Genomic DNA, 24,153 nt, shown 5'->3' on the forward strand with positions numbered 1-24,153 from the left:
CAAGAAGTTCAGAATTGGATGGAAGTGGCAAAGATGTCCCAGCATACTTCCTGCCAAGGTTTTAAATATGAGGCATAGTGCACTCACTCACTCACTATGTTGGGATTGCAAGCATGCATCCCATTGGGGAAGGTGAGTCTGCTCCTATTTGCAAAGGTGGCACATGGTTTTAGGCAACAACACGGCACCTTCCTGTCTAGTTGCTCCTGACTCCTGTTCTGCCTTCTTGCTCGGCTGATCAAAGCCCCCACACCCAAACCTCTGCTGAGGCTCTCCACTCCATAGGAAAGTTGGGGTAAGCTGGCATCCTTGCTCTGCCTTCTAAAACAGCAGAAGTTGGGCCAGAAGGGGGAGATCCCTTCTTCTGTTTCTTCCCCCCCCCCCCGCATCAGAGTCTACCAATCCAATTCCAACACTGTTCTGGGGCTCATGGTATGCATAGGTTTCCACACAATTGGGACTGGCAATTTCACAAGCAAATCACACGAAGGCTGCTCATTCGTGGGTTTCTTGAATGTGGATATCTGAATATCCACCCCTATATCTTGCTGGCCCCAGCAAGTGATGTCCGCTTCACACAATCCACATTTGTCATTTCCAGGGCCGGCAACGAGACATTTTGCCACCTGAGTTGAACCGCAAAATGGTGCTCCCCTCCCTGCCAGGGAAGAAGGTGTGCTTGAAGTTCTACATTAGGAATGATGTGGGGGATTATTGCCTCTGTGGATCCTGACGCCTGAGGCAATCGCCCCACCTTGCCCTGGTCCATTTTGTATTTCAGTGTCAATTAATTCTACTGTTCACATTTCTTCCCTCTATACCCATATAGATTGATTCCTGAGAACTGAGGATAAAGCTTCCTGCATCTGATGTAGTAGGCTCCAATCTATAAGATTTAAATGCCACAGAAACTCTGTAAGATGTCACAAGTCTCTTTGTTGTTTTCCCCAGGGAAATGTGCATTAGAACTGCAGCCTTTAATCATAACTAGTTTCCAGACAATCATTTGATTTCAGTTCCCTGCTCCTAATTCATTTTTGCTGTGAATGCTTTGTTCTGATTTGTGGTAAAGTCATTAAAAATGCCTCTTTTCCTAAGCTTGACTATAAATGGTGACATACTAAATTAAGCAGCAAAAACGTCTCTCTCCATTTGCAGCAAAATCTTTTGCTGCCATCCTCTGGAGATGACAAGCATTTCTCTCTCTCTCTCTAAATGGAACTACTTTGAAATGCATTGCATTGTCAGTGGAATAGGGTTTGCATGATTGGAAAATAAAACGATTATCAGATATTTGAAGCACACACAGAAAACAAAATTCATATCATGGAATCGTAGAGTTGGAAGGGATCACAAGGACCATCTATAGTCCAACCCCTTGCAAGGCAGGAATCTTTTGTCCAACATGGGGCTTGAACCCATCCCCCTAAGATGAAAAGTTTCCTCCGGCTCTAACCAACTGAGCTATCTCCTCTGCCTCTGAACTCCAGCTTTGGGACAAACTGAAACATCACTTCAGCTACGCTAACTCACGATCGGTACTACCGGCACTCTTAGTAAGCACAAGAACTATACCCCGTCCTCCCCCCCCCCTTTCCTTGCTCCTTTGCAGAGCAGGCTAGTGAAAGGGGGCGGGGCGAGAAGAAAGAGTCTTTATTTCGTCACGCCTTGGCCCCTCCTCCAGCCCCTCCCCCCACCAGCCGCAGATGAAACCAGGCCGCGTTGGGGAGGAAAGGAGGCGGGGCTCGTTTCCCGTGGCAACGCTCCTCGGGGTCTGTGCTGTCAGCGCCGGCGTGGCGGGCGTTGCTAGGTAACGCGCGCGGCTGAAAGGCCCACGTCGCCCTGAGTGCGCGCTTGGCGTTCAATAGACCTGTAGCCGGGGCAGGGGCAAGATCAGAGTGGGCGCTGCTCAGCCCTCTCGCCCGAGTGCAAAGAAAGAACCTTCCCGCGACGCGAGGTACCGGGCGGGGAGGGAGGGAGGGAGGGAGGGAGGAAGGAAGGGAGGAGGGCGGAGCCCGAGGCCACCTGGGAGGCGGGAGCGCGGAGCGCGGCGGGGTCTCTTTCTTTCCCCAGGGAAATCCTTGCCAGGCCCGGCTGGGACCTTGGAAGGAGCTGGCCGTTATGGATGTTCGGTTTCAATGCTCAAGGCAGCTGCCCGGTGTCTGTTTTCTGGGGGATAAAGCTCCGCGGGTCTCAGTGGGGCTTCTGAGCAAAGTGAGGGGAGCTGCATTTACTGCGCGCCTAGGCTGGATGATTTTATTTATTTATTTATTTACCACCCTATACCCGGGGATCTCAGGGCGGTTCACAGAATAAAATCAAGATATAAAACCACCAAATACATAATAAAAAAATAAAAACGACAACCCAATAACCCAATCACCACCACCACCACTAAACCCCCCCCCCCACACATTTTTAAAGGGCATAGGATAATCCCCGCAAGATCACTCGTTTATGATGGTCTAACTATGGCTGTGGCTTGAAGTTCCCCTTTTATACAGCGTGCGGGGAAAACGTGGTTCCACCGTTCAGAAATGTTCTAAACAGGCCAGTAGCCTGTCTGTTTGTTGACAAATGGAGAGCGTGCAAAAAAAAATTATTCCCTATTGATAAAACTGGAGAGTGTGCCTGGATATGCTTTTATTTATTTTTATTTTATTTTATTTTATTATTTTAAAAAAACGAGTTCTAGAGTTTTTTTGGGGGAGCATCTAGTTTAAAATGAGTGCTATTTTTGGAGAAGGCCGGGAGTAGCTTTTTAATATTTTGCCTCTCCGCAGTCTGCATGGAATATTCCTGGTCACACTTAAGTCTATGAAACTTTTTTACACTTGAGTTCCAATCCCTGGTCCATATATTGTCTGCACCGACTGGCAACAGCTGTCCAAAATTTCAAACTTGGGTCTTTTCCGTTATTACCTGGCGGTGCCAGAGACTTAATCTGAAACCTTCATGCAAAGCATGTTATCTGCCAGGGATTGTGAAACCATCCCCACTGCCAGCAACACAATTGGCAATTTTTAACTAGGCATGGGTATCTGGACTGAATGAGGAGGCACAGGACCAAAAATAACCCATATTAGATACCTCTATAAAGTTCCTGTTCCTCATTTGTTAACTGGAACAATTGTGTCATTTCAGACACAGGTGCACAAATTTATTCTCTTCTGTAAGTAGATCCATTTTTACATTTTTTAACTCAGTTACTCTTTGGTTTCTACTCACCTGGTAATTTTGATGGAAACAAATTAGGTGCAGAGGATATAGCTTAGGAAGCTGTAGAACACCAAAGTTCAAATTATTGCACAGGTATAAATATTGAGCATTGAGCAAGTCACCCCAGCCTAATGTATCTTTCAAGTTGTTTGTGTAAAAAACTGAAGTATGTCCTGTAACTCATCTCAGGGATAAGATGGGAAAGAAATAGAAATGAACAGTAAAATTTTCATGCTATGCAGCTAGATTAAAATTTTACTGTTCATTTCTGTTTCTTTCCCATCTTATCCCTGAGATGAGTTATAGGACATACTTCATTTTTCAACACAAACAACTTGCAAGATACACATTATGTGAAGCCCTAGAGCAGCCTTCACCAACCTGGTGCCCTCTAGATATTTTGGACTCCGACTCCCATCAGCTGGCTGGGCTGATGGGAGTTGCAGTCCAAAATATCTGATTGGCACCAGGTAGCTTTCTAGGGCTTATTTTAAAGGGCATGCTTTACACTTGCACTGTTCACTCACATAGTTCATGCACAGGTGTATGTTCTCCATTATTATTCTCACTTGCATCTTGTTTAGGGAAATAATGTGAAGGTGTTTCCAGAGAGGGAACAGGTTTTTTTTCCCCTTCTGTGGTGGACAGAGGCACTCCTGGGAAGGTGACCTTAACATGAACAAACTCTGCAGGAATAGGACCTGTTTTCCTTTACTTTAACTCATCTCCCATCAGGAGTGCCAACCTGGCCCACGACTGTGGGTGCCCAGAGCCATGGGTGCCATGCAGCGTGCATGGCCCTGGCCCTGAAATTTGTGAGTGCCTAGCACCTTCATGGGGATTTTTGTGGTGCTTGGGCACCCAGGGCCCCAGGGAGTTGGCACCTATGTCTTCTATCAAGAATAGAATTGGAATTGCTAAGCATTTAGGATTTGTTAAAACAAAGTCACTGTGTTTCAACATGTTCTGTTAAGAGTTATCTGCTAGTGACTCTGCAAGTGTCATGTACCGGTACCAATTAAGAGTTTTTGATGGGTAATAAAATGTTGGCTTCCCACATAAGACACTTGGTTGGCCACTGTGAAAATAGGATTCTGAACTAGATGGGCCTTTGCTTTGATCCAACAAGGCTATGCTTACATTTCTGATGCATTTTCTATATAGCTGCAAGGAATATAAATACATTTATTTGCAATTCATGCTATATTTAAGATACAAAGTCTAAGGGGAGAGGGGATCTTCCCTTCAAGAGAATGTCAGGGTTGCCAAATAAAGGGTCACTTTCTCTCTCTCTCTCTCTCTCTCTCTCTCTCTCTCTCCTCTTCTCTTTCTTATTTAAATCCATAATGAAGATTTGCCTTCACTGGATCACAAGTTGAGCATATAAGATTAATTTCCTCAGATCAAGAAACATGTCTGATGAAGATATCAATACTTTAGCCTATACCAAAAGCCCAAAGTTCTCCAAAAGAACCACTTTTCAGGTAAAAGTTTTTGATCAGTAAATTATAACATTTTATTGCTGTACATTCTGTTACTTAAAGTTGATGGTTTGTGTCTTGGTGCTGCATTGTGTTAATGAGTGATAATTGCCTAGAGCTTGTGCATATTTCATGTTCAGGAACCGGAAACAGTGAACATATAAATTAAAAAAACTGGATATACCACATACATGCCTAAGGATGTATGGGTCTTTCAGAAATATAGGAGCTTTTCATTGTTGGTGGGCTGATCACAGAAAGGGAATCACATTTAAAATTAATGAAAACGATACCACACTCATTTGTTGATGGTTTTATTTATGTAATAAAATAAAATAAAATCAACACTCCAGTGTTGATGGTTTTATTTATGTAAACATTTGATACACTGCTTTTTTCTTTTAGGTTCAATGCAGCTTACTTAAGCAATTTATAAAACAACTTACAAAATCCCTAATAAAACCAGTTACTTATTTTAAAAAGCCACAACCCTACAACAAGCATGTTAAATGGTTCAGCAGCCATGCAAAACCTATATTCAAGCCAATAGTTTTAGCATCTTGAGAGAGCTCTTTCATATCCTCATGGAATGTTGAAAAGATCTTAGAGATTCCAAACAGATCAAAAACATATTTTTTAACCACTTCAAGGCAGAACTCCAAAGGAACCCATGGAAAAATACATGAATCTGTACCTTAGACAAAACAAATAAATTCAGGTTTTATCACGTTTTGGTAAAAAGATTAGGGATAATTAAATTGCCACATTTTTAGTTTGTTCTAGGTATATATATATTTAAAGCAAAACAATTTACAGTAAAATTGGAACTACTCTCTGTTTCCTTTAAAATAGTAATGCATTCTCTTCCCACTCTCCTCCTGAGCAAGTATGTTTACAATTTTTTAGGACGAACTACAAGAAGCACTTCTTGCTCGCGCAGCAAAACAGCAATCTTCTGAATATTCGGAAGATTTTGAAAGTGATGAAGAAGGTAAGTTAAATAACATGATACCTTAAAATATTTACGTGTGCCCTTTCGATGCTTTTGTCGTATAAATAATTGATCAGTAACTACATGCAGAATGATCCTAGGCATGTTTAATTAGAAGTAAAGCAGCCATCCTAACCTTGATTTCTGTGCTGCTGGATTGGTTTAAGACTGGATGTCCCAGTCTTCTGTTGTAATGACTGCTCATATGCACCATCTGCCCTGACCAGCTAGAGGCAGCAAGGCTAAAGATGCAGCAAAGAATTAATCACTTCACACCTCAGCCCCTTAGGATTGTTCTGTAAGTTTGAATGAGTTTCACAGGATATGTTGGCACCATAAACCGATAAATATGTCAGGATCAAAATGCATGGCAGAATTATGCTTTTAACCAAAGCCAGCTTGATTCCCTTTCTTTATTCATGAAATGCCAATTGACTCTGTTTTCAGGTTCAGAGGAGGAGTTTCCTGAAACTGTGGAAAACACCCCAAAGAAATCAATTTCCTTTGCAACATCCAAGTATAATCTTCGCAATATGAGCACTTTGAAAAGAGAAAGTGCAGATGACTTGTCTTCGTCAGATGAAGATGAGAGACCTCAATATGTGTCCAGGTTTGAGAGAGAGATTTTGAGTGACGAGAGGCAAGCTGAACATTCTGGGTCAGGTGAAGGGAGTGCAGCAAAAACATCCATTTCATTTGAAGTATCTCTGCCACATCACTACTCTTTTGAAAAAAAACATGCTGATGACTTGATTTTGACAGAAGCTGAAGAGAAGAGACCTCAAGAAACAGCTATGTTGGAGAGTAAACATCGGATTGAAGAGAGGCAAGAAGATGACTCAGTTTCTGAAGCAGGGTCAGGTTTTGAAGAAGAAGGTGATCAGCAGGAAGAGGAACCAATGTTTGATTTGCAGATAGAGAGGGAAGATACAGTTCAGTGCAAAACTGAAATCAAGCCAATGCCAAGGCCAAGGGAATTTAAGACCAAGGCGGCATCAGCATCAGGTAAAGCAAGCATAATAAAATTCTGTGTGCATTATAATGCACTTTTTCGATTTTAAACAATATTATTAAGAAAAGTCCTTGTATAGATTATCCTTCTAGTGGAAGATTTTTTCCTTTTAATGTGTGTATTTTAAAGGGGGGCAAATCTGCAGTATCAAGTTAATTTTTTCCTGTTGGAGGATTGTTGGTTGTTGTATTTCTTTATATTCCAAGATAAGTATAAGCTATATTTTATAACATTTTATACATAATAAAAAGTTGCCATTTTGCAGTCTGTTACAACAAAGCTTATAATAACTTAGAACAATGCCCTGGTGACCCATCAGTTTCAGGCTATTACACGTGTTGGATAAGAGAGTTACTGCCAGTTCCCATATGACGTATCATAACTAGTTCTGGATTGTCAAAAGAGTGATCAGGATCTACAGAGCTAGTTTAGATGTGTCCAAAACCTTGGATATGCACTAAGAACAGAAAAGAAAGATGACTCAGTTCACTTTTAAGGCAAACTGACCTAATTTGTACTGGAACACAGCCATCCTTTGAATTTTACAATGCAGTTCTCAAGGCAAGTAACGTGTACAGAAGTGCATTTACCAAGGTAAAGTGTGCATTAAAATGTATATTGGGGAAAGTAGCATACAAAAATATATTATATTAGGGGGGTTGCTTTCAAAAATTGCATGTAGATGTGTGGATTAAGAGAAATTCACATTACTGTAAAATGCTGTTGGATTTTCATGAGGACTTTTTTTAAAATAAAAATTGCAAACTGATGTTGAAATGTGGAGAACTGAGAATATGAGAAACTGAAATTGAGATTCACTCATTCCTAGATGTGCCTAGTGTAATGTTAAATTTTAAACTCATGACATATCAGAAGTTATTTCTGCAAGTTTCTAGGTAGGTTTGGCTGCTGACATGAAAAACTGCTCTTTGAGAGGCACAACCCCAAGGCTACCTTAGGTGCTCAGAAGTCTGGCAGTTCTTTGGATTGCAGGCAATAGCAGAAAGGGAGCCCCCAAGAGGCTATTGGTGTATGAGAAACTTGCCTTTAGCTCTGTTGTATCCCATGATATGTGGGTGGCGCTGTGGGTTAAACCACCGAGCCTAGGGCATGCCGATCAGAAGGTCAACGGTTCGAATCCCCACAACGGGGTGAGCTCCTGTTGCTCGGTCCCTGCTCCTGCCAACCTAGCAGTTCAAAAGCACGTTTCCGTGCGCTGCTCTGGTTTGCCAGAAGCAGCTTAGACCTGCTGGCCACATGAGCTGGAAGCTGTACGCCGGCTCCCTCGGCCAATAAAGCGAGATGAGCACCGCAACCCCAGAGTCGTTCGCGACTGGACCTAACAGTCAGGGGTCCCTTTAACTTTACTTTTATCCCATGAGTTCTTAAAAGAGTCCCTGTTTATGATCAAGTGTGTCTGGGAGTCAGGGAGTTGTGCTATTTGTATTTCTATCATTGATGATGTGGTGAAGTACGAAGGTTACCACATTTTTTAATTTCTAAACCAAGATGATTTAGCACCAGTGCTAAAGTCTGAAGTCGCACACTGTGTCTGAAAGCCTTGCCCCCTTAATTCAGATATGTGGGGCAGGTTATACTTACTTGATGGGTAGGAAAGGTGCATGTCCATGTGCACTTTCATGATTACTGTATTATTGTAAGTGGATACACACACTTTCAAGAGCTGACAGCAGCTGTGGCATAATCATGGTAATGTTGGGTTTGTGCTTGGCAGTAGTTATAACTATGGTTGTGCTTGGTGATGTGGACATTCCAATTTGGATTGTGGCTGCTGTCTTAAATGGCCCTGAGTATGAGACCAGATTCTTAGGATTGAACCACATGTGACCCTTTAAGGACAGTCAGCACTTCCTGGCAATTTAAGATACTGAGAGAAGTCATGCCTTAAGCCACCAGTGTTTTACTCTTTAGAATTCTATGATCCATTTTTCATTTGGGAAATAATTGCACATTAAACATTTCAGGTTGCAGTCTGACTAAATAGTTGGGGATTATTGTTTTGTTTGTTACTGTGTTATGTATTATTGTGTTTTTATATTGTAAACCACCCTATGATCCTTTGATAAAGGGCAATATAGAAATTTAATAAATAAATGGGTTTCCCCGCCTCCACTTGGTGGCTACATAGTCCATGTTTGGCTATCTCCAAATTCAAGTCTGGTTTGCATGTCATAATTAATCAGGGGTAGTGAATGAAATGCCACAGAATCATAGAACTGGAAAGGACCACGGGGATCATCTAGTCCAATGCAGGAATATTTTGCCCCTCCAGGTGTTTTGAACTACAACTCCCATTATCCCTGGATGTTGGCAATACTGGCTGAAGCAGATAGGAGTCATGGTCCACAGCATCTCGAGGGCCCTTATTGGCTCACTCTGCATTAAACCATAGCCAGTGCTTTATTTGTTTAATGCAAGTGAGCACTGCTCTGGTGCACAACGCTCAAAGGTTCCACTTTGCACCATGCCAGCAGCAACAAACCACAAGCTTTGGCTTGTGGTGTGAACCAAACCCATGCTTTTGGTTCATTTGGGGGCAAGCAAACTACGAGCCTGGGTTCAAATGGCATGACAAGCCAAAGGTTGTGGTTTGTTGTTCACAGCAAAGCCAGGAATGTGGGACAGGCAAAGTGGGCACTTTGGGACAGTGCACACTAGCACATTGCTCATTCACACCTTAACTATGGCTTAATGTGGTGCCAAAATGAATGGTGGGGCAGGGCAGCACCATGGAGCCGGACTTTTGGCAGTGCTGTCACTGCTACCGGGGAGGGGGCACTGCAGACACACAAGTGGGAGCACCAGATTGGTTTCGCTGTTGCACTCATTCTGCCCCAACCTTTCTGCCACTCTGTCCCAGTAAGCACCAGAGATGCCACTTCATGGTTGTGTCCTGCCCCATTGACCACTCCTAAATGTGATTCTGCTTCAAAGATTATTATTTTTAAAGCTGCTTGGATATTAAAAACCAACTTTCTTTTTAGTGTGTCAGAACGTTTTCAGCAGCTAAGCAAGTTGCATTCAAATGGAAAGTGATCTGCTGTTTTTATGGAAGTCATAATCGTACAGTAGCTCTATCAAGGCTATACAAGAATTCCTGTAGGCAGGTTTTTAATAGCACAGGGAACTGCATTCCTTGTGCAAGTCCAGGGGCACAGCTCAGGAAAGCTCTTGAGCTTTTGGAGCAAGGCAGCTGTTTAATCCCTGAGCTCGCTTGTCTGATCAAATTAGGGGAAGCTCCCTGACCTGACTAAAATGAAGCTTAGATAGAATCCCTTTATAGATATACCTGTAAGGTCATTGTGCCAGGGCGTGTCACTGGTAAAAGCCCTACCCCTTGCTCTGCCTGTACTCGCATGAAATACAGGGACAACTTAAGAGAATGAGGGATTCTGTGGGTAACCTTAGTTGACTCAGTGAAAACTACAGTTCAGGGACTTTCATAGTTTGAATTTATTCCCCACCCCCACCCCCTGTTAAAATGCCAATTTACAATTTCTTTCTTTGTTTTTTTTTTCTCAGCTGAGAATATTAGCATTCCTGCACGATATGATTATGCAAAGCCATCTTCTCAACCTAGGAGTGTTTTGAGAAAAAGCAGCCATGTGGAGGATTACGAAGGAACTAAGGCAGAGGACAGGACATCTCACAGCCACAGATTTTCACTGTCTGCACCATCTTCTGAAACAAGGCTAAATGATCAAGTGAAGAAATCTGAAAATAGAGCACTTTCTGAAAGTCCTGGTCCTGAGGTCAGAAAATAATTCTGATCTATTGTATATGAATAAATGGTGGAAGGCAGTCTGAGTGAAGCTCTCACAAGTCCCGTTGCTATCCATGGAGAGCTAAACACATTTAACTCTCTTCTTCTGAAGTCACTGAGGTGGTTGGATCATGCCTAAAGTATATTTTGTTTCAAAATATACGGATGATTTTACCTTTCGTGTTCTACAATCATTCCATAGCTTTTCACCAGTGAGAAAATGTTAACTTTGACAAAAACAAGCTAGGAATGGTTACATATATATTTTCAGGGTGAAAATGTGCTCCAGTGTGCAACAAAATGATGTTCTAATGTATATGATTCTTCAGCAGCCAAGAGGTTGGAATTCAGGATCTGAACACAGTGAGGTATTGTTAAAACCAGCTCTGAGAAAAGGCTCAGTTTACACATAGAGGCTGCATACACAACATACACTTAAAGCATATCCCCTGCTCCCAAATAATCCTGGGAACTGTAGTTTGTTAGGGGTGCTAGGAATTGTAGCTCTATGGGGGTAAATTACAGTTTGAAGAAGTTTTGGCGTGGGTGTGCTTTAAATGTATGGTGTGTGCAGGCAGTAACTCCACTTTCTCAAGAGTAACTCCCATTGAATTCAATAGGAAAGCAGACATGGTTAGGATGGCAACCTAAGAAACGGGGGGGGGGGGGGAGAAGCTTGTTTTTCAATTCTAGGAGCTGAATTTCTGTAGACCTGAGGTAGGGTAAACCTTAAATTGTTTTTAGTCTTTCTTTTGGGAGATACATTTGGGGGATTTTCTTTTTTAGAAATCTGTTTCATCTGATATGGATTAATCACAGGTAATGGGGCCTCTACTTTCATTTTGCATCTTAGGGCCCCTGGATTGCAAGCTCCTCATCCCCATTCCCTATTCATTTTTCATCAGCGGATGAGAGAACTGGAGATTCCAATTTGGCAATATCTGCAGAAGAATCTTCTTCAAAAGGTAAATAATATGACTACACAATATTTTTTTAAAAAAACAATTACAATTCAGAGAGTGTTATTTTGTAATGCTGAGCTCCTTATAAACTTAAGTCACCTTTAAGAACTTAAATACAAGTTGCCCTGAAGTAATTTCTGATTGTTAATTGGCAAAGTTTGAAATACACAGTTAATAATGATCTACTTTAGTTGCCCCTTGATCTTCCATCACCATAAAAGGAATTTTTTTGGAGGGGGGAAGGGGAATTGCTAACATGCTAAAATAGAGAAAGAACACTTTCTTTCAAGTTATTCTTTAAAATACATTTGTCTCATATAAAATAAATTCTGAAAAAAGCTTGCAAAACTCCAGACACATTCTCTTATCTCCTTCCTTCCCTGGCCCTGTCCAGTGTCTGATCATTAACCCCTGTGAGGCTTCTTGTCTTTCCATGTTAGAAGATGAACAGAAAGAAACTGATAACTGCAATGATCTGAAATTGCTGGAAAGTGGCAGAGAATCCCCTTCTGTGATAGAACTAATGATGACAACAGTTTATGAGAAAAATAAGAAACTTCACAAGTCAACTGAGGATTATCTGGAAGGAAAGCTGCAGACATTAGAACACAGTGCCATTGAGGATGGATCAAATGAGACAACAAAGTATGATAAATTTGAACAAAAGGTAGCACTAAGTACTTCAAAGGCTGTGCTGGGTACCTCAAAGGATTCATTAAAGGTGTGTTTGATGGACTATTGTCATATAGCCTTAAATAGATACGTATATGCACACATATTCATGTTTGAAAAACTCATTTGGCTGCTACCTGCTTATGACTAAGGAATGATGTTCTTCTACCAGTGGTAAACTAAACTGTGCTCTGCTAGTATTAGACATTTGGTGTCTATTTCAGTTGTGGTTGACTTTTGTTTCCTCTTGCTCCATTCAAAAAAGACATTTGATAAAACAAAAACAATGCTTGTGGATAAAGACCCCATGGTAATATTGCCAGCAGACATAGGCTTGGATTCAGAGATCCTGCTGCACAAGTAGAAGACATTTCTGCTTGTTCAGAGGGAGGTCACTGATTGGCTCCCACCCAAACGTGGTTAGTGGTCCCTGAACCCTCTTCCTGCAAGTGCAAAAGATGCTCTGGGGTGTTCTCCAAATTTCTAGAGCCATTTGGAAGCTATAAGTAGAAGGAAAACGTGGATCATGCAGAAATCCTTAGTCCTTGCTACTTGGTTTATATTTCATGAAGGCAGGATTCCGCAATTTTATATCGTGACCCTTCTGAGTATTCAGAGGCTTTTGATTTGGCACACCTATTAGGTGCTGCATAAGTAGTACTGTTACTTTCCAGGCTGTAAAACCAGTTTCCTTTTTCTGGTTTTATTAGGAGGAAGGTGAGGAAAAAGAGACAGGTCTACAAAAAGCAAAATCTCCAATAAGCAGGTAGGTAATTTGGTGCATTCTTCAGAAGCCTGGTTGTTTTCTTCATTAATGACAATATTGGACACGATCACACTGGAAGGTGACAAATGTTTCCAATTTTCTAAGTCATAAATGGCAAATTTCACCAGCTTAATTCTCTGTATGAGGTAGTATCGGTTTTTTATAAGTTTCTCTGGCATGAATGTTTAAGTGCTGATTATTTTCCATTTAAATTCCTTCAGATTGATTTTTTTTTTGGCCCTGAAGCATCATTCCAAATATCAGAGTCAATTTTTTCAAACTTCTGACTCTTTGTATAACAAGCATAGTTTTCCTTAAAAGGATTTAAAGCATCTAATGATACTTTATATTTCACCTTTCCTGAAATTCTTGACTCATTAACAAACACACTCAAATTGTTTGTTGAAGGGAAAGGTCCAAACATCAAGAGTGGGTTTAAAGAACACCTACACTAATCCTCATAAAAGACAAGGAGGAAACTTTGAGACTCCTGTAGATCAGCCCCAGACCAAAACCTTACTAGCTAAAAGACAACAAACACACTCATCTGTATAGGCCAAGGGATTCTAATGTCAATCTCCAGCTCACAGAGTTAGCTCACAGTGCTTTGTACCTACAAACTTGGGGGCCATTTCTATTATTCAAAATAATTTCATAAGCAAGTTTCTCTCTACAAGATACAATTGGCTCTGCACATAATGCTTTGGATATCTGAGTCTTGCACTCAGACTTGACCCAGTCACTTGGAAATGCTTTTTGAGACTATTATACATCTGAGAATGTGTATGGTTTCTCAGTAAGTGAGGACACCTATCTGCTTTTACATGTCGTATACAAAATTTGGTATGTCATTTTTATTTTACAGATCTTTCAGCTCTACCTACTTGAAGAAAACTGGGAAGTACTCCCCCATCCCAATAAGTACATCATCTCAGTATTTGGGAACATTAAAGGTCTTGGACAATAAGCATTTGCAAAAATTCAGTGCCGAACTTGACAAAGCAGATAGTTTACGGGCAGCTGTCTACCAGGTAAGCCTTTAGAGCATTTTAATGCTGTGTCATTAAGAATATTTCCCAATTTGCTTTAAGGGAGACATGGATCTTTGTAGATTTATGTGTCATTTATTCAGAAAAGATGTGAATATAACTGTCTACATTTCACCTTGCTGAAAATCAGTTATAGACATTTGCAGTTAAAAAAAGGGTTTTTCCCTTTTAAAAGTTGTTTGAAGAATAATTTCATACTGTATTTCATATGGTCTAAGTTACAGAGGAGGGCTGCCTGCTAAGTTTTCTTGAAGCAGCCAGTTCAGATGTTATATTATCCCTGGGATTCTACTAGGGTTGGGAGTGGCTCTGAAGCTTGTTCTCCTTTCCCCACCTCTCATTATAAATAAAAAGAGGCAAGATTAACATTTATTTGTATGTAAAAACTCACACACCCCACTTCCTAACTTAAGCAGTCATTCCTGAAAGTTGGTGAAGCTTAAAGGAGCACCCTTTAACACTGCATGAGGAGTTATGATTTCGAAAGGTAGAGGGTTGCCTGATAAAAAAGACATGTGCTTGCCTAGGACATTCTTTTTAATCTCAGCACAAAAGTCCTGCTCTTGCTTATATCAAATTATGAGAGCAGCTGGGATATCCTGTGTAAGAAAAACAGATTATCCCTCTGTTGAAAGGTAATTTCATCATGTTAGGTCTGAAAATTACCTATTACAGCTTTCTGCTTTTTTCACTCCTTCCATAGGACTGGTTGGAAAAGAAAAGAATCTTTCTGTTGGAACTACAAAGAATAAAAAGAAACAAAGCTGAGCACTTGAGGGAAAAGAATGAAAAGGTTTGTTCTGAAAATAGTTTGTCTTAAAGAGACTTGCTATAGCATATAGTTTTCCACATGCTAAATGCTAACATTGAGATTCATTGTCATGTGACCACGCATCCACTGATGCAGTAGAGTCTCTACTTTCTCTGTTCCTATGCACAGCCCCTCACACACATCCTGTTGTTTCTAGCAGCAGCACTAATGTCTTTGTAGGATATGTTTAGTGAGTACCTCGCTTACAGTGCTTTGAGAAGACTCCCTCCTTGGCTTAGTGCCCAGTGGGTGCGCCCTGTTTGCACAGCCCAAAATCCTACCCTCTTGTAATCCAAAACATCTGGAGGGCATAGGCTGATCTGAAAGGACATTGAGATTGAACAAAGGTAGCATAACAGTGGTTGCTGCTTGCAAGAAACTAGAAAAACATTCCCTGGAAAATTTTCTTCAAGGTGGACAGAAGCAAATTAAGAGGGACACAGACACTTCTCACAATAGCAGCACATCTATGTAAACGCCTGCACATTTGAGGCAAATAGTTTTGAAATAACTTTGATTAACCTCAAGGTAGTTTTCTGTTGAAACAAAATCAAGGCATAGCCAGTAGATGCGATGCTAAGTAGCAAATTTCCAGCATTACGAGGCAGATGTAATCTTATTAGAAGAGTAACTAGCAGGGCACACAAATTACTGCAGTACACGTTTGCTTGACCTTTTCCCAATTAAGTCCAGACATAATAATACTGAGTTCTCTCTTTTTTAACATTGCAATGTTGCCTCCCACATAGAAAGCAGCTGCTAAGAAAGAAGAAGCACTTGCATCCTTTGAAGCCTGGAAGGCCATGAAAGAAAAAGAAGCAAAGAAACTGGCTGAGAAGAAAAGGCTAGAAGAGGCCAAGAAAAAGATGGAAGCAGAACTGAATGAGAAGAAGAAGGAAGAGGCCCAAAAGGCAGTGAGACAATTTCATATTGCAAACTTTAAATTGAGGAGAGAGGGTTATGCAGACAAATGGACTCTGCAGCTAATGTTCACGATACTTCCGCACATTTACAGTTCATCTTAATAAGTGTCGAATTCTGTAAATGAATTGCAGACATAAACCAATTACCCGCAGTAGGATACCTTCCTTTTCTTTACTCCTGACAGCAACATATGCATGAACAAAACAATTTTGCAAGTGGATCTTGTTATCTGTGAGGCCTAGTAATGGGACAAAATCTATAAAACACGACTGCAAGCTTTAATCAGTACACTAATCAATAAAGCTTCAGTGAGTTAATTGGCAAGGGCCAATTCTCATTGGTGATGCTGAGAGTTAAGGACTTGCTTGTTTCTAACCTGGTTTGATTCTGGTGCGTTACCATAATACAGAATAAAAGAAAACATTGAGGACATGGGATAGACTGAAGATTGTATGGGAGCAAGTTAGTGCAGAATACAGCAGCCTGATTAACGGACAAATAGAGTATATTGTGCCATTTTGGAACTACTACACTGACTGTCAATACATTTCCAGGCATAATTAAAGTGCTTGTTTTAACCTATAAAACTCTAAATAAGGACGATGTGCCCCATGCATCCTTTTCTCAGATTCAGCCTTTCTTCAGCAACTGTCCAGCAGCAGGTCATTTTTTCTTTTCCCCACTGCATTCCTCCAACAACACCCCCATCCAGAAGTAGTCATAAATAAAATCCATTCACCTTTGGTTGGGGGTGGGGAGCATAGCAAAACCTAATAAAATTCCTTGTAAAGCATAAATCAAAAAGCCTCCCCTCTTTTTCGTAGTAGCAAACAGAGTAGCAACTACACACATTTTTTCATTATGTAGAGGAGGACAGGAGAAAAAAGACTATTTGAAAATTATAGTAATTATAATAATTTATTACTTATACCCCACCCATCTGGCTGGGCCTCCCCAGCCACTCTGGGTGGCTCCCAAGAGAATATTAAAAACATGATAAAACATCAAACATTAAAAACTTCCCTAAACAGGGCTGCCTTTTAAAAGTCAGATAGTTCTTTATCTCCTTGACATCTAATGGAAGGGTGTTCCACAGGGCAGCTGCCACTGCCGAGAAGGCCCTGCCCCCCCTTTCCTTTCACAGCTGTTGTGGGGATTCTCAAGCTTCATAAAACCATTTAAATACTTTCTAAAACCCAGTCCCGGTTCTTTCGGCTGCTGATTCATTGCAGCCCATTTGCATATGATGCTTCGGGAGTGACTCTTGATTAATGCCAATTATCCAGATTGCAGAGGAACCTTCCACAAATCATGCCAGTAACAGAAGCTCGTCCATGGTGGGGACACACAGACCCAGGATTGCACGACACTGTGGGATGCAGTGAACTTCCCAGACCCCACTGGAAAGCATTGGGAGGATTTATTTTATTTTAATATTTTTTATTAAAGATTTTCAAAGGTAGTACAATGTCTCTCTCAAGCTTTTCCATACAACATTTTTATAGGTCAGTGTTGGTGAGACATTAGAAGAGAAAGGGGGGAAGGGGGGAGGAGGTGGTGGGACGGGGAGGTAGGTGGGGTGGGGTGACTGTGTTTATTTTTTACTTGATATGAGTAGGGTTTGGTGTCAGCATTGTGTATGTAGGTTCTCTGTTGTTTGCTTGTGCTCGTTTGGCGGTGAGAGAGGTCGGAGTTGGCTTGGGATGTGGTTGTTCGTTTGTGGTTGGCTGTGGTGATCTTCGGTTTCCTGAGTGAGTGGGGTTGGTGGGTATTTTGGGTCAGGTTAGCCATATTGATTTGTATGCTGTCGGTAAATTTTTGTCATTGTCTTGTTGGGCTGTGTATGTGGTGAAGGTGTCTTCTTCAGTTTGTCCCCGTGTCAGTTTCAGTTTACTGGTTAGTTTTTCTAGTAGGGCTGTTTCCCATACTGCTTGGTACCATTGGTTCATGTTTACTCCTGACAGGTCTTTCCAGTGTCTGGTTATGATGTTTTTGGATGCTGAGAGTAGATGGATTATGAGTTCTTTGTGTTGTAGGTGGGCATTATTGTCTTGGAAGATGTTTAGTAAGATCAATTCTGGGGTGATTTCTAACACTTGCTCGGTTATTTTACATATTTCTCGTGTGGTTGTTGTCCAGAATGTTTGGATTTTGGGGCATTCCCACCACATGTGGAAGTATGTGCCTGTGGAGGCGCACCCTCTCCAGCATTTTGGTGAGGTTCCTGGGCGTATTAGCGCTAATTTTCTAGGCGTTAGATACCATCTGTAGGTTAGTTTTAGGGTGAGTTCTCTTCTTTTTGTTGATATGGATTTAAAGGGGGGTTTAGACCACATTCTGGTCCATTGGGTGGGGTTGATTTCGTATCCTATGTCGTCCTCCCATTGTTTTTTGATTGTGTCTAGGGAGTTCGTGGAATTTTTGAGTAGTATTTTATAAATTGCGGATACCAGCCCTCTATCGCTTCCCTTTGTCATTAGGGTGAGATTTTCGAAGGTTGTCAGGGGTCTGGTTGCTGCTGATTTTACTGTTGGATTGTTTAATATGGCATGTAGTTGGTGTTGTGTTAACCAGGGCATTTGGGTGTCTTCTAATTTGTCCTGTATTTCTTGTGTTGACAGAGGTTTGTTGTTTTTATAAAAGTCTATTAGGCGATATAGTCCTTTGGATTGCCAGGTCTTGGTTTGGAGGTTTTGTGCTGCTTTGTGGAATAGTGGGTGGTAGGTCAGGGGAGTTAGCGGGGATGGGGTTGGGGATAGTTTGCCTGTTTCTGCTTTCCATGCTTTGAACATGGTTTGTGTGTATCTATTAAGTGTTGTGGGGATTTTTCTTAGTTTGTTTGGGAGGAATGGGTATGCTGTGGTGGGAGGATTTATGCCTCATTCTATCCCTTTCCCCTTGCCTGAACTTCGCAGCCCCCAGAGGAAAAGCCATTGACTCATAGGCATTGCCAGAAACCGGATTGGTGCAAGTTTAATCGTATTTTAATAATTTTACCTTGCAAACTGCTCAGAGCCATGCTGAAAAGCAGCTAATAAACTGTTCAGATTAAATACAAAAAGCACAGGTGCCTTTTCCTTCATTTAATGTTAGGTTTGTTTGTTAACTAATTTTGCACTGTGCACATTTAAGCAATCAATTGACTGGTTTAGAGCAGATTGTTAATTAACTAGAACTTATTAAATTGCTTGACAACCCTGATAAGATCTCCTCGGTGCACATCCCTGATGGACTTGTTGCTTTCTTTAGGCTTTCGAGAAATGGAAAGAAAAGAAAGCTGAATATTTAAAACAACAAATAGAAAGGAAGAAAAGAGTTGAAAGATTAAAGAAGAAGAAAGAAGAGGAGGTTGTTGCAGAGAAGAAGAAAGACAGCACATCCGCTGTTGAAAAATGGTACAGTTGTTATTATCATTGTTGGTAGCAGCAGCAGTAGTATTAAATACTTTAAAAGTACCTGACATTTTCTAAACACTGCATATATTAAAAGATAAAGCAGTCCTTTCCCACAGGCTCACAGTCTAATAAACACGATACAAAAGGGAAAAGGAATGTGGAGGGCAGTAGAAAACAAGCATTGGAGTCATTTCTCCTTCTCTGACCAGTGGATGTATGGGGCCAGGTCACAGAATTACAGATTGGAACAGACCCTAAGGGTCATCTAGTCCAATCCCCTGCAATGCAGGAATCTCAGCTAAAACATCCATGGTCTCCGTGGAAGGCATGATGTGCAGCTTCCCCATGGCCCTCGATACCCTGGCTGGTGGCAGAGGCCTGCGCATGCCTCCATTTTGTTTTTATAAAACATTATAATGATGCAGGCAAGCACCTGAATCTAACAACACTAAGTATATGTGTTACCATGTTGTTTTGTGTTATTTGAGTAGGATGCATACATTTCCTTTATGTATTAAAACATTTTCTCCTTATCCTTTAGGAACGAGAAAAAAGAGGAATTCCTGAAGCAAAAGAAAAAAGAAAAAACCCAAGAAAGAAGAAAACAAATAGAACAAGAAGTTGAGAAGGAAGAAAAGGATAAAAGAGCGATAGAAGAATATGAAAAATGGCTGGTAAGTGCTTGTTCTTGTGATAATATCCAAGATTTGACATACTGTGTAGAAATTTTGGGGAGTGAACTTTCGTTGTTTTAAAATCGCCAGATGGTGGCAGTATAATATCTCTTCCTACAATTGTTGGATCTAGAACTTGGAAAACAACCGTCAGATGTATGTGCAATACCTAGCATTCTGCAGACATGTTTTAGATTTCTGCCTTTAAAGTAAGATACTGCGTAGATGATGCAGAGGGAAAGTGTTATTTTGCATGCTTTGCAGGATTTCCTGGAAGTGTTTTTGAATTTCCCAGTAGACATGCTTTTGTTTGGAGAGTGGAGTGCAGAGGGCAGCTACTAAATTTAAGAGGGCACCTGCTCAACACTGTAGGGTCCGGTGACCCTTGACATTAAGAATATGTAACAAGGTTTATTTTAGATATCTACGTATAATAATCACCTAAGGATGGCTGGGATGGCTAATTTGTGGCCCTCCAGATGTTTCTGTTTCTGTAGAACATGACGGCTGCCTCACAAAGATTTTGGTATGTATACCACTGCCTTACTAGCAGTTTCTTGTCCCAATGCTATAGTCGGTGACAGTAGAGTCTTCTCTTCTCCTGTTCACTGTCAGGAAGAGCCGCTGCTTCTGCAAAGCCATGTCAGCCCAGCAAAGAACCAGCAAAGTGTAGCAGCAGCAGCTGCCCAAGTGAGTGTATGTAGATGCAAGGAAATGGTTTCATAGATGAGGATTTTCATTATTCAGAGTTGATAGAATAGTTATGACTTAAGCTTTATACTTATAAATAAACGTTGCGGCATAAATGTGTGTGGAAATAGGGGTTTAGCAATTAGCTATTAGAAGTTGTTTCACTCTGAGCCAGCCTTTACCAACCTGGTGCCTCCAGATGCTGGCTGGGCCTGGACATCTGGAGGGCACCAGATGCACAAAAACCGCTCTAAGAAGTTTCACGGTGGACAGGAGCCAACAAGTGCAATACTGGCATGCAAAGAGAAGCAGTGGCATATATAATGTGAGCCACATTCTTGGAACAGGAAAAGAAAAGTGTGGTTTATGTTACGCAGTGTGGTCACATCACACGTGTGTTAACTTGTGTGAATTCAATTACATGTGCTAGGCTCTGGCAGTGGTTGGTCTTTCCAACAGCTGTTGCAGCAGAGAAGGTGAGAGACTAAGGGAAGAGGGAGGCAGGCAGAGGAAGAAGACATCCCAGCTCCCTTGACTGCAGAAGGAAGGAGAGAGGCAGACAAAGAGAGATGCAGGCCAAAAAAAGGCTGGAATGGATCTGGAATGGAGCTGCAGCATCTGCCTAAATCTAAACAAGCCTAGTCCTGCCTCTGCCAGATACAATTTAGTTGAGTGCCTTCGCGCAGTGAGGGAGAGCTAGCATGGTGTAGCAGCTAGAATGTTAGGGTACAACTGCAGAGACCCAAGATCAGCTCCCCATTCAGCCATGGTGCTCTCTGTGTGACCTTGTGCCAATCTCTCTCTCTGTCTCTCTCTCTCTCTAAACTTAAGAGTCTGCCTAGGCTCTGAGGTCTGCAGGGAAAGCCCTTTGAATTCTCCCAGTTGATGTAGCCCACAGGACAGGGCCTCCTCTGTCATGGCACCTTGTTTGTGGAATTCTGAAGCAATGTCACTATCAGGCTTCCAACACCACTTAGCAGAACATCTTCCCACCCAGGCCTTTGGGAAAAAAAAACTGGTGTCAGTGCCAGCTCTAAATGATGTAATCTCTTTGCTGTACTGTTATTGCTTGGGATTTCAATATGAGACGCTGTGTTTTATTGTTTTAATGTAATTGAAGTGAACCACTCTGGGATTATAATTGATGGAGGGTGGTTTGTAAATTGACAAATAAAACAAGATAAAATAACATTCATTGGGTGGCTGTGAGAATAAGAAGGGAGAGGGAACTACATATGCTGCCCTGATCTAAATTTAGGAGGGGTAGGATGATGATGATGATACATACGAAGATCTCCTTTTCCCTCTTATGGCCTGTTTTGCCCATTCATGAAACTCTCTTCGTGTGTGTGTGTGTGTGAGAGAGAGAGAGAGAGAGAAGGAAAAAGGCTTCTTGTTGAGCCCTGTAGGAATGTTCCATGCACTGTGCAGATCAGAATGGTTCATCTGCTTCGTTCACACACACACACACACACACACACACACATATATATATATATATATATATATGAGAGAGAGAGATCTGTTGATACTTGATATTCAAAAATACACATAAATTCATATCCCTTACAAAGTATCTTTTTATAATACACTGAAATAGAACAACTACTTAATCTAAAAAGAACAAAGGCAGAAAGAAGAAAAGAAAAATAGAAACGAAAAGAGAGAGATTAAAGAAACATAAAAGGACTTCCGGTTCTCCATCCTGTAGCTAAATATATTATTCACTTATTAAAATCCAACCATTCTGTAAACCAGAATTTTTCAATCTTCAAATCTCAATAGAGTCAATAATGATTTTTTTTCTAATTAAGCACATTAACTTTGCCATCTCAGCCAAGTCCAATAGTTTTTTCGGCCATTCCTCTATAGTGGGTAGGGCTATATCTTTCCATCTTTATGCAAATAGCAGTCTCACCGCTGTAATAATATATTGGCGTAATATTCCTTAATCCCTTTCCAGTTGTATGTCCATTAACCATAAAACAAAGATTTCCCTGGCTTCAATTGAATATTAACCTTTAAAATCTGTTATATCAATATATGTATTTGTATCCAATATTTTTTAGCCTTTTTACATGTCCACCAAGCATGTAAAATGCCCCTTCGTGTTCTTGGCATTTCCAGCAAACATTTGAAACTCCTTTATACATTCTCAGGAGATAAGTACCAATGATACATCATTTTTTAAAAAATTCTCTTTAGTTTGTTCCAGGCTATTTAAAGCTTGGTTTGTTAGTGCTGACCTTATCCTACGCACAAACATCAGCTTGGTGATCTGAAAATACATGTATTAAGATTAACATCTCTAGGGTCAGTAGGTCAACGGTACATCTGCTAAGTGTTATTTCAGCAATGTGCATGTTTTAAATCTGTACATCGTAGCTTTATATATAACTTTAAAGTTTAAAAAGGGCCCCTTGAGTCCTCTCAAGAGTACTGATCGTTCTCCTATTGTATAAGAAAGTTGTGTTTATGTACCAACTAGCATATAGCCAAAGAAATCGAAGAATAAGCTAAAATTGCCCCCAAATTTTATGCTTTGTGAGCATCTGTTATGCCACATTGAATAGATTATTGTGCTGGTTTTAAATGGATATATTTGAAATATTTGTGATTGTGCTGTAAGGGCAGCTATCTTTATAAAGAGTGTCATAGCAACTGCTGGTGTTCATTAAGTTACAGGAATTTATAAATGTACTTTTTACTCCACCAAACAGTACACTTGAAAATATTTATAACCAGAACAGACTAGATACTTTGTTTAAATGAGTGAACTGTTGAAAAAAAAAGGTTAATTGTTTTAGCTGCCTGGTGCTATACTGGAAACTATAACAAAGCCATTAAGACTGTATGGAACTGTTAGCATGAAATGGAGATGACTGATTTATTTTCACTAAATTGTTGAAGTCCACATTCGTAACAATATATGCCACTGTAAATAAACATACAGCTCTGCCAAGCTAAATAATAATTAAGAGCTAACTACATAGAAATAGGCATCTGGTGCATCTGTAATTTTGTAAAGGGAGCTAGCGTCTTGTGGAGAACAAATTGCAGACTAATCTAGCATTTATCCAGGCAGCGTGCTGCTAACTATCTCAATGCGCTTGATTGTAAACAGGAGAAGAAAGAAATGAACCAGATGATACAGACAAAGCAAAAGAAACTCCAGGTTATCCTTGAAGATGAAACTCCACCTCCATGGAGCCCACCTGGCAAAGTTGTTTCTTCAAGAAGCTACTGAGATGCCCAGGGCCATGAGGGAAAGTTCCAACCTTCTGCCATCGTCTTATCACCGTTATTGCACAACATCTGATTTTAACATGAATTGAAATTGGCTCTTTCATTCTTTCGGTGTAGGTGGTGATTTGGCTCTTTGGTATGGGAATGCCATCTGTCCTAAAGACATGGTGCTCAGTGTGTAGCACACCATTTCCCAGAATGCAAGCTGCATGGTTTATAGCACTACGCTAAGTAGGTCAGGGTGTTTTTTTTCATCAAAGCGATCAGCAGATTAAAAAATACCGAGTGCAATAGTAAACAGAAGCTGCTGTAGCACACCGTTGTTGATGGAAAGATATTTGGAATACCAAGAGGGCAATAATTTTCAATTAGAGGGGAGCAGTTTAAGGAGCTGTGATTTGTCGCGAAAGTGCTTCTTAAAGCCTTAGAAGATCCTCTTAAATTACAGTGAGCTCCTCTAATACTTGGTGATGTAAG

General features: G+C 40.9%; 1 protein-coding gene across 1 annotated transcript; it reads left to right on the forward strand.

The window, feature by feature from the left end:
- Nucleotides 1–1,830: 1,830 nt before the first annotated feature.
- MAP9 (microtubule associated protein 9) lies at nt 1,831–23,779 on the forward strand. Its single transcript, XM_033160809.1, has 14 exons — nt 1,831–1,957; nt 4,572–4,703; nt 5,607–5,691; nt 6,139–6,696; nt 10,247–10,476; nt 11,341–11,452; nt 11,890–12,232; nt 13,753–13,918; nt 14,640–14,729; nt 15,497–15,658; nt 18,921–19,066; nt 19,608–19,740; nt 20,356–20,430; nt 23,555–23,779. The coding sequence occupies exons 2-14, from the start codon at nt 4,632–4,634 to the stop codon at nt 23,675–23,677; spliced, it is 2,295 nt and encodes a 764-aa protein (XP_033016700.1). The 5' UTR covers nt 1,831–1,957; nt 4,572–4,631; the 3' UTR covers nt 23,678–23,779.
- The last annotated feature ends 374 nt before the right edge of the window (nt 23,780–24,153 follow it).

This window comes from Lacerta agilis, chromosome 9 (genome assembly GCF_009819535.1).
Source record: "Lacerta agilis isolate rLacAgi1 chromosome 9, rLacAgi1.pri, whole genome shotgun sequence".
Taxonomy (NCBI): Eukaryota; Metazoa; Chordata; class Lepidosauria; order Squamata; family Lacertidae; genus Lacerta; species Lacerta agilis.

What these genes read in the sequence shown, in the direction of transcription:
- MAP9 (XM_033160809.1), top strand. Translation starts at nt 4,632, where the DNA reads ATGTCTGATGAAGATATCAATACTTTAGCCTATACCAAAAGCCCAAAG. An exon ending in TACGGGCAGCTGTCTACCAG is followed by an intron (nt 13,919 to 14,639) that starts GTAAGCCTTTAG and finishes CTCCTTCCATAG; the next exon opens with GACTGGTTGGAAAAGAAAAG. An exon ending in AGAAGGAAGAGGCCCAAAAG is followed by an intron (nt 15,659 to 18,920) that starts GCAGTGAGACAA and finishes TGCTTTCTTTAG; the next exon opens with GCTTTCGAGAAATGGAAAGA.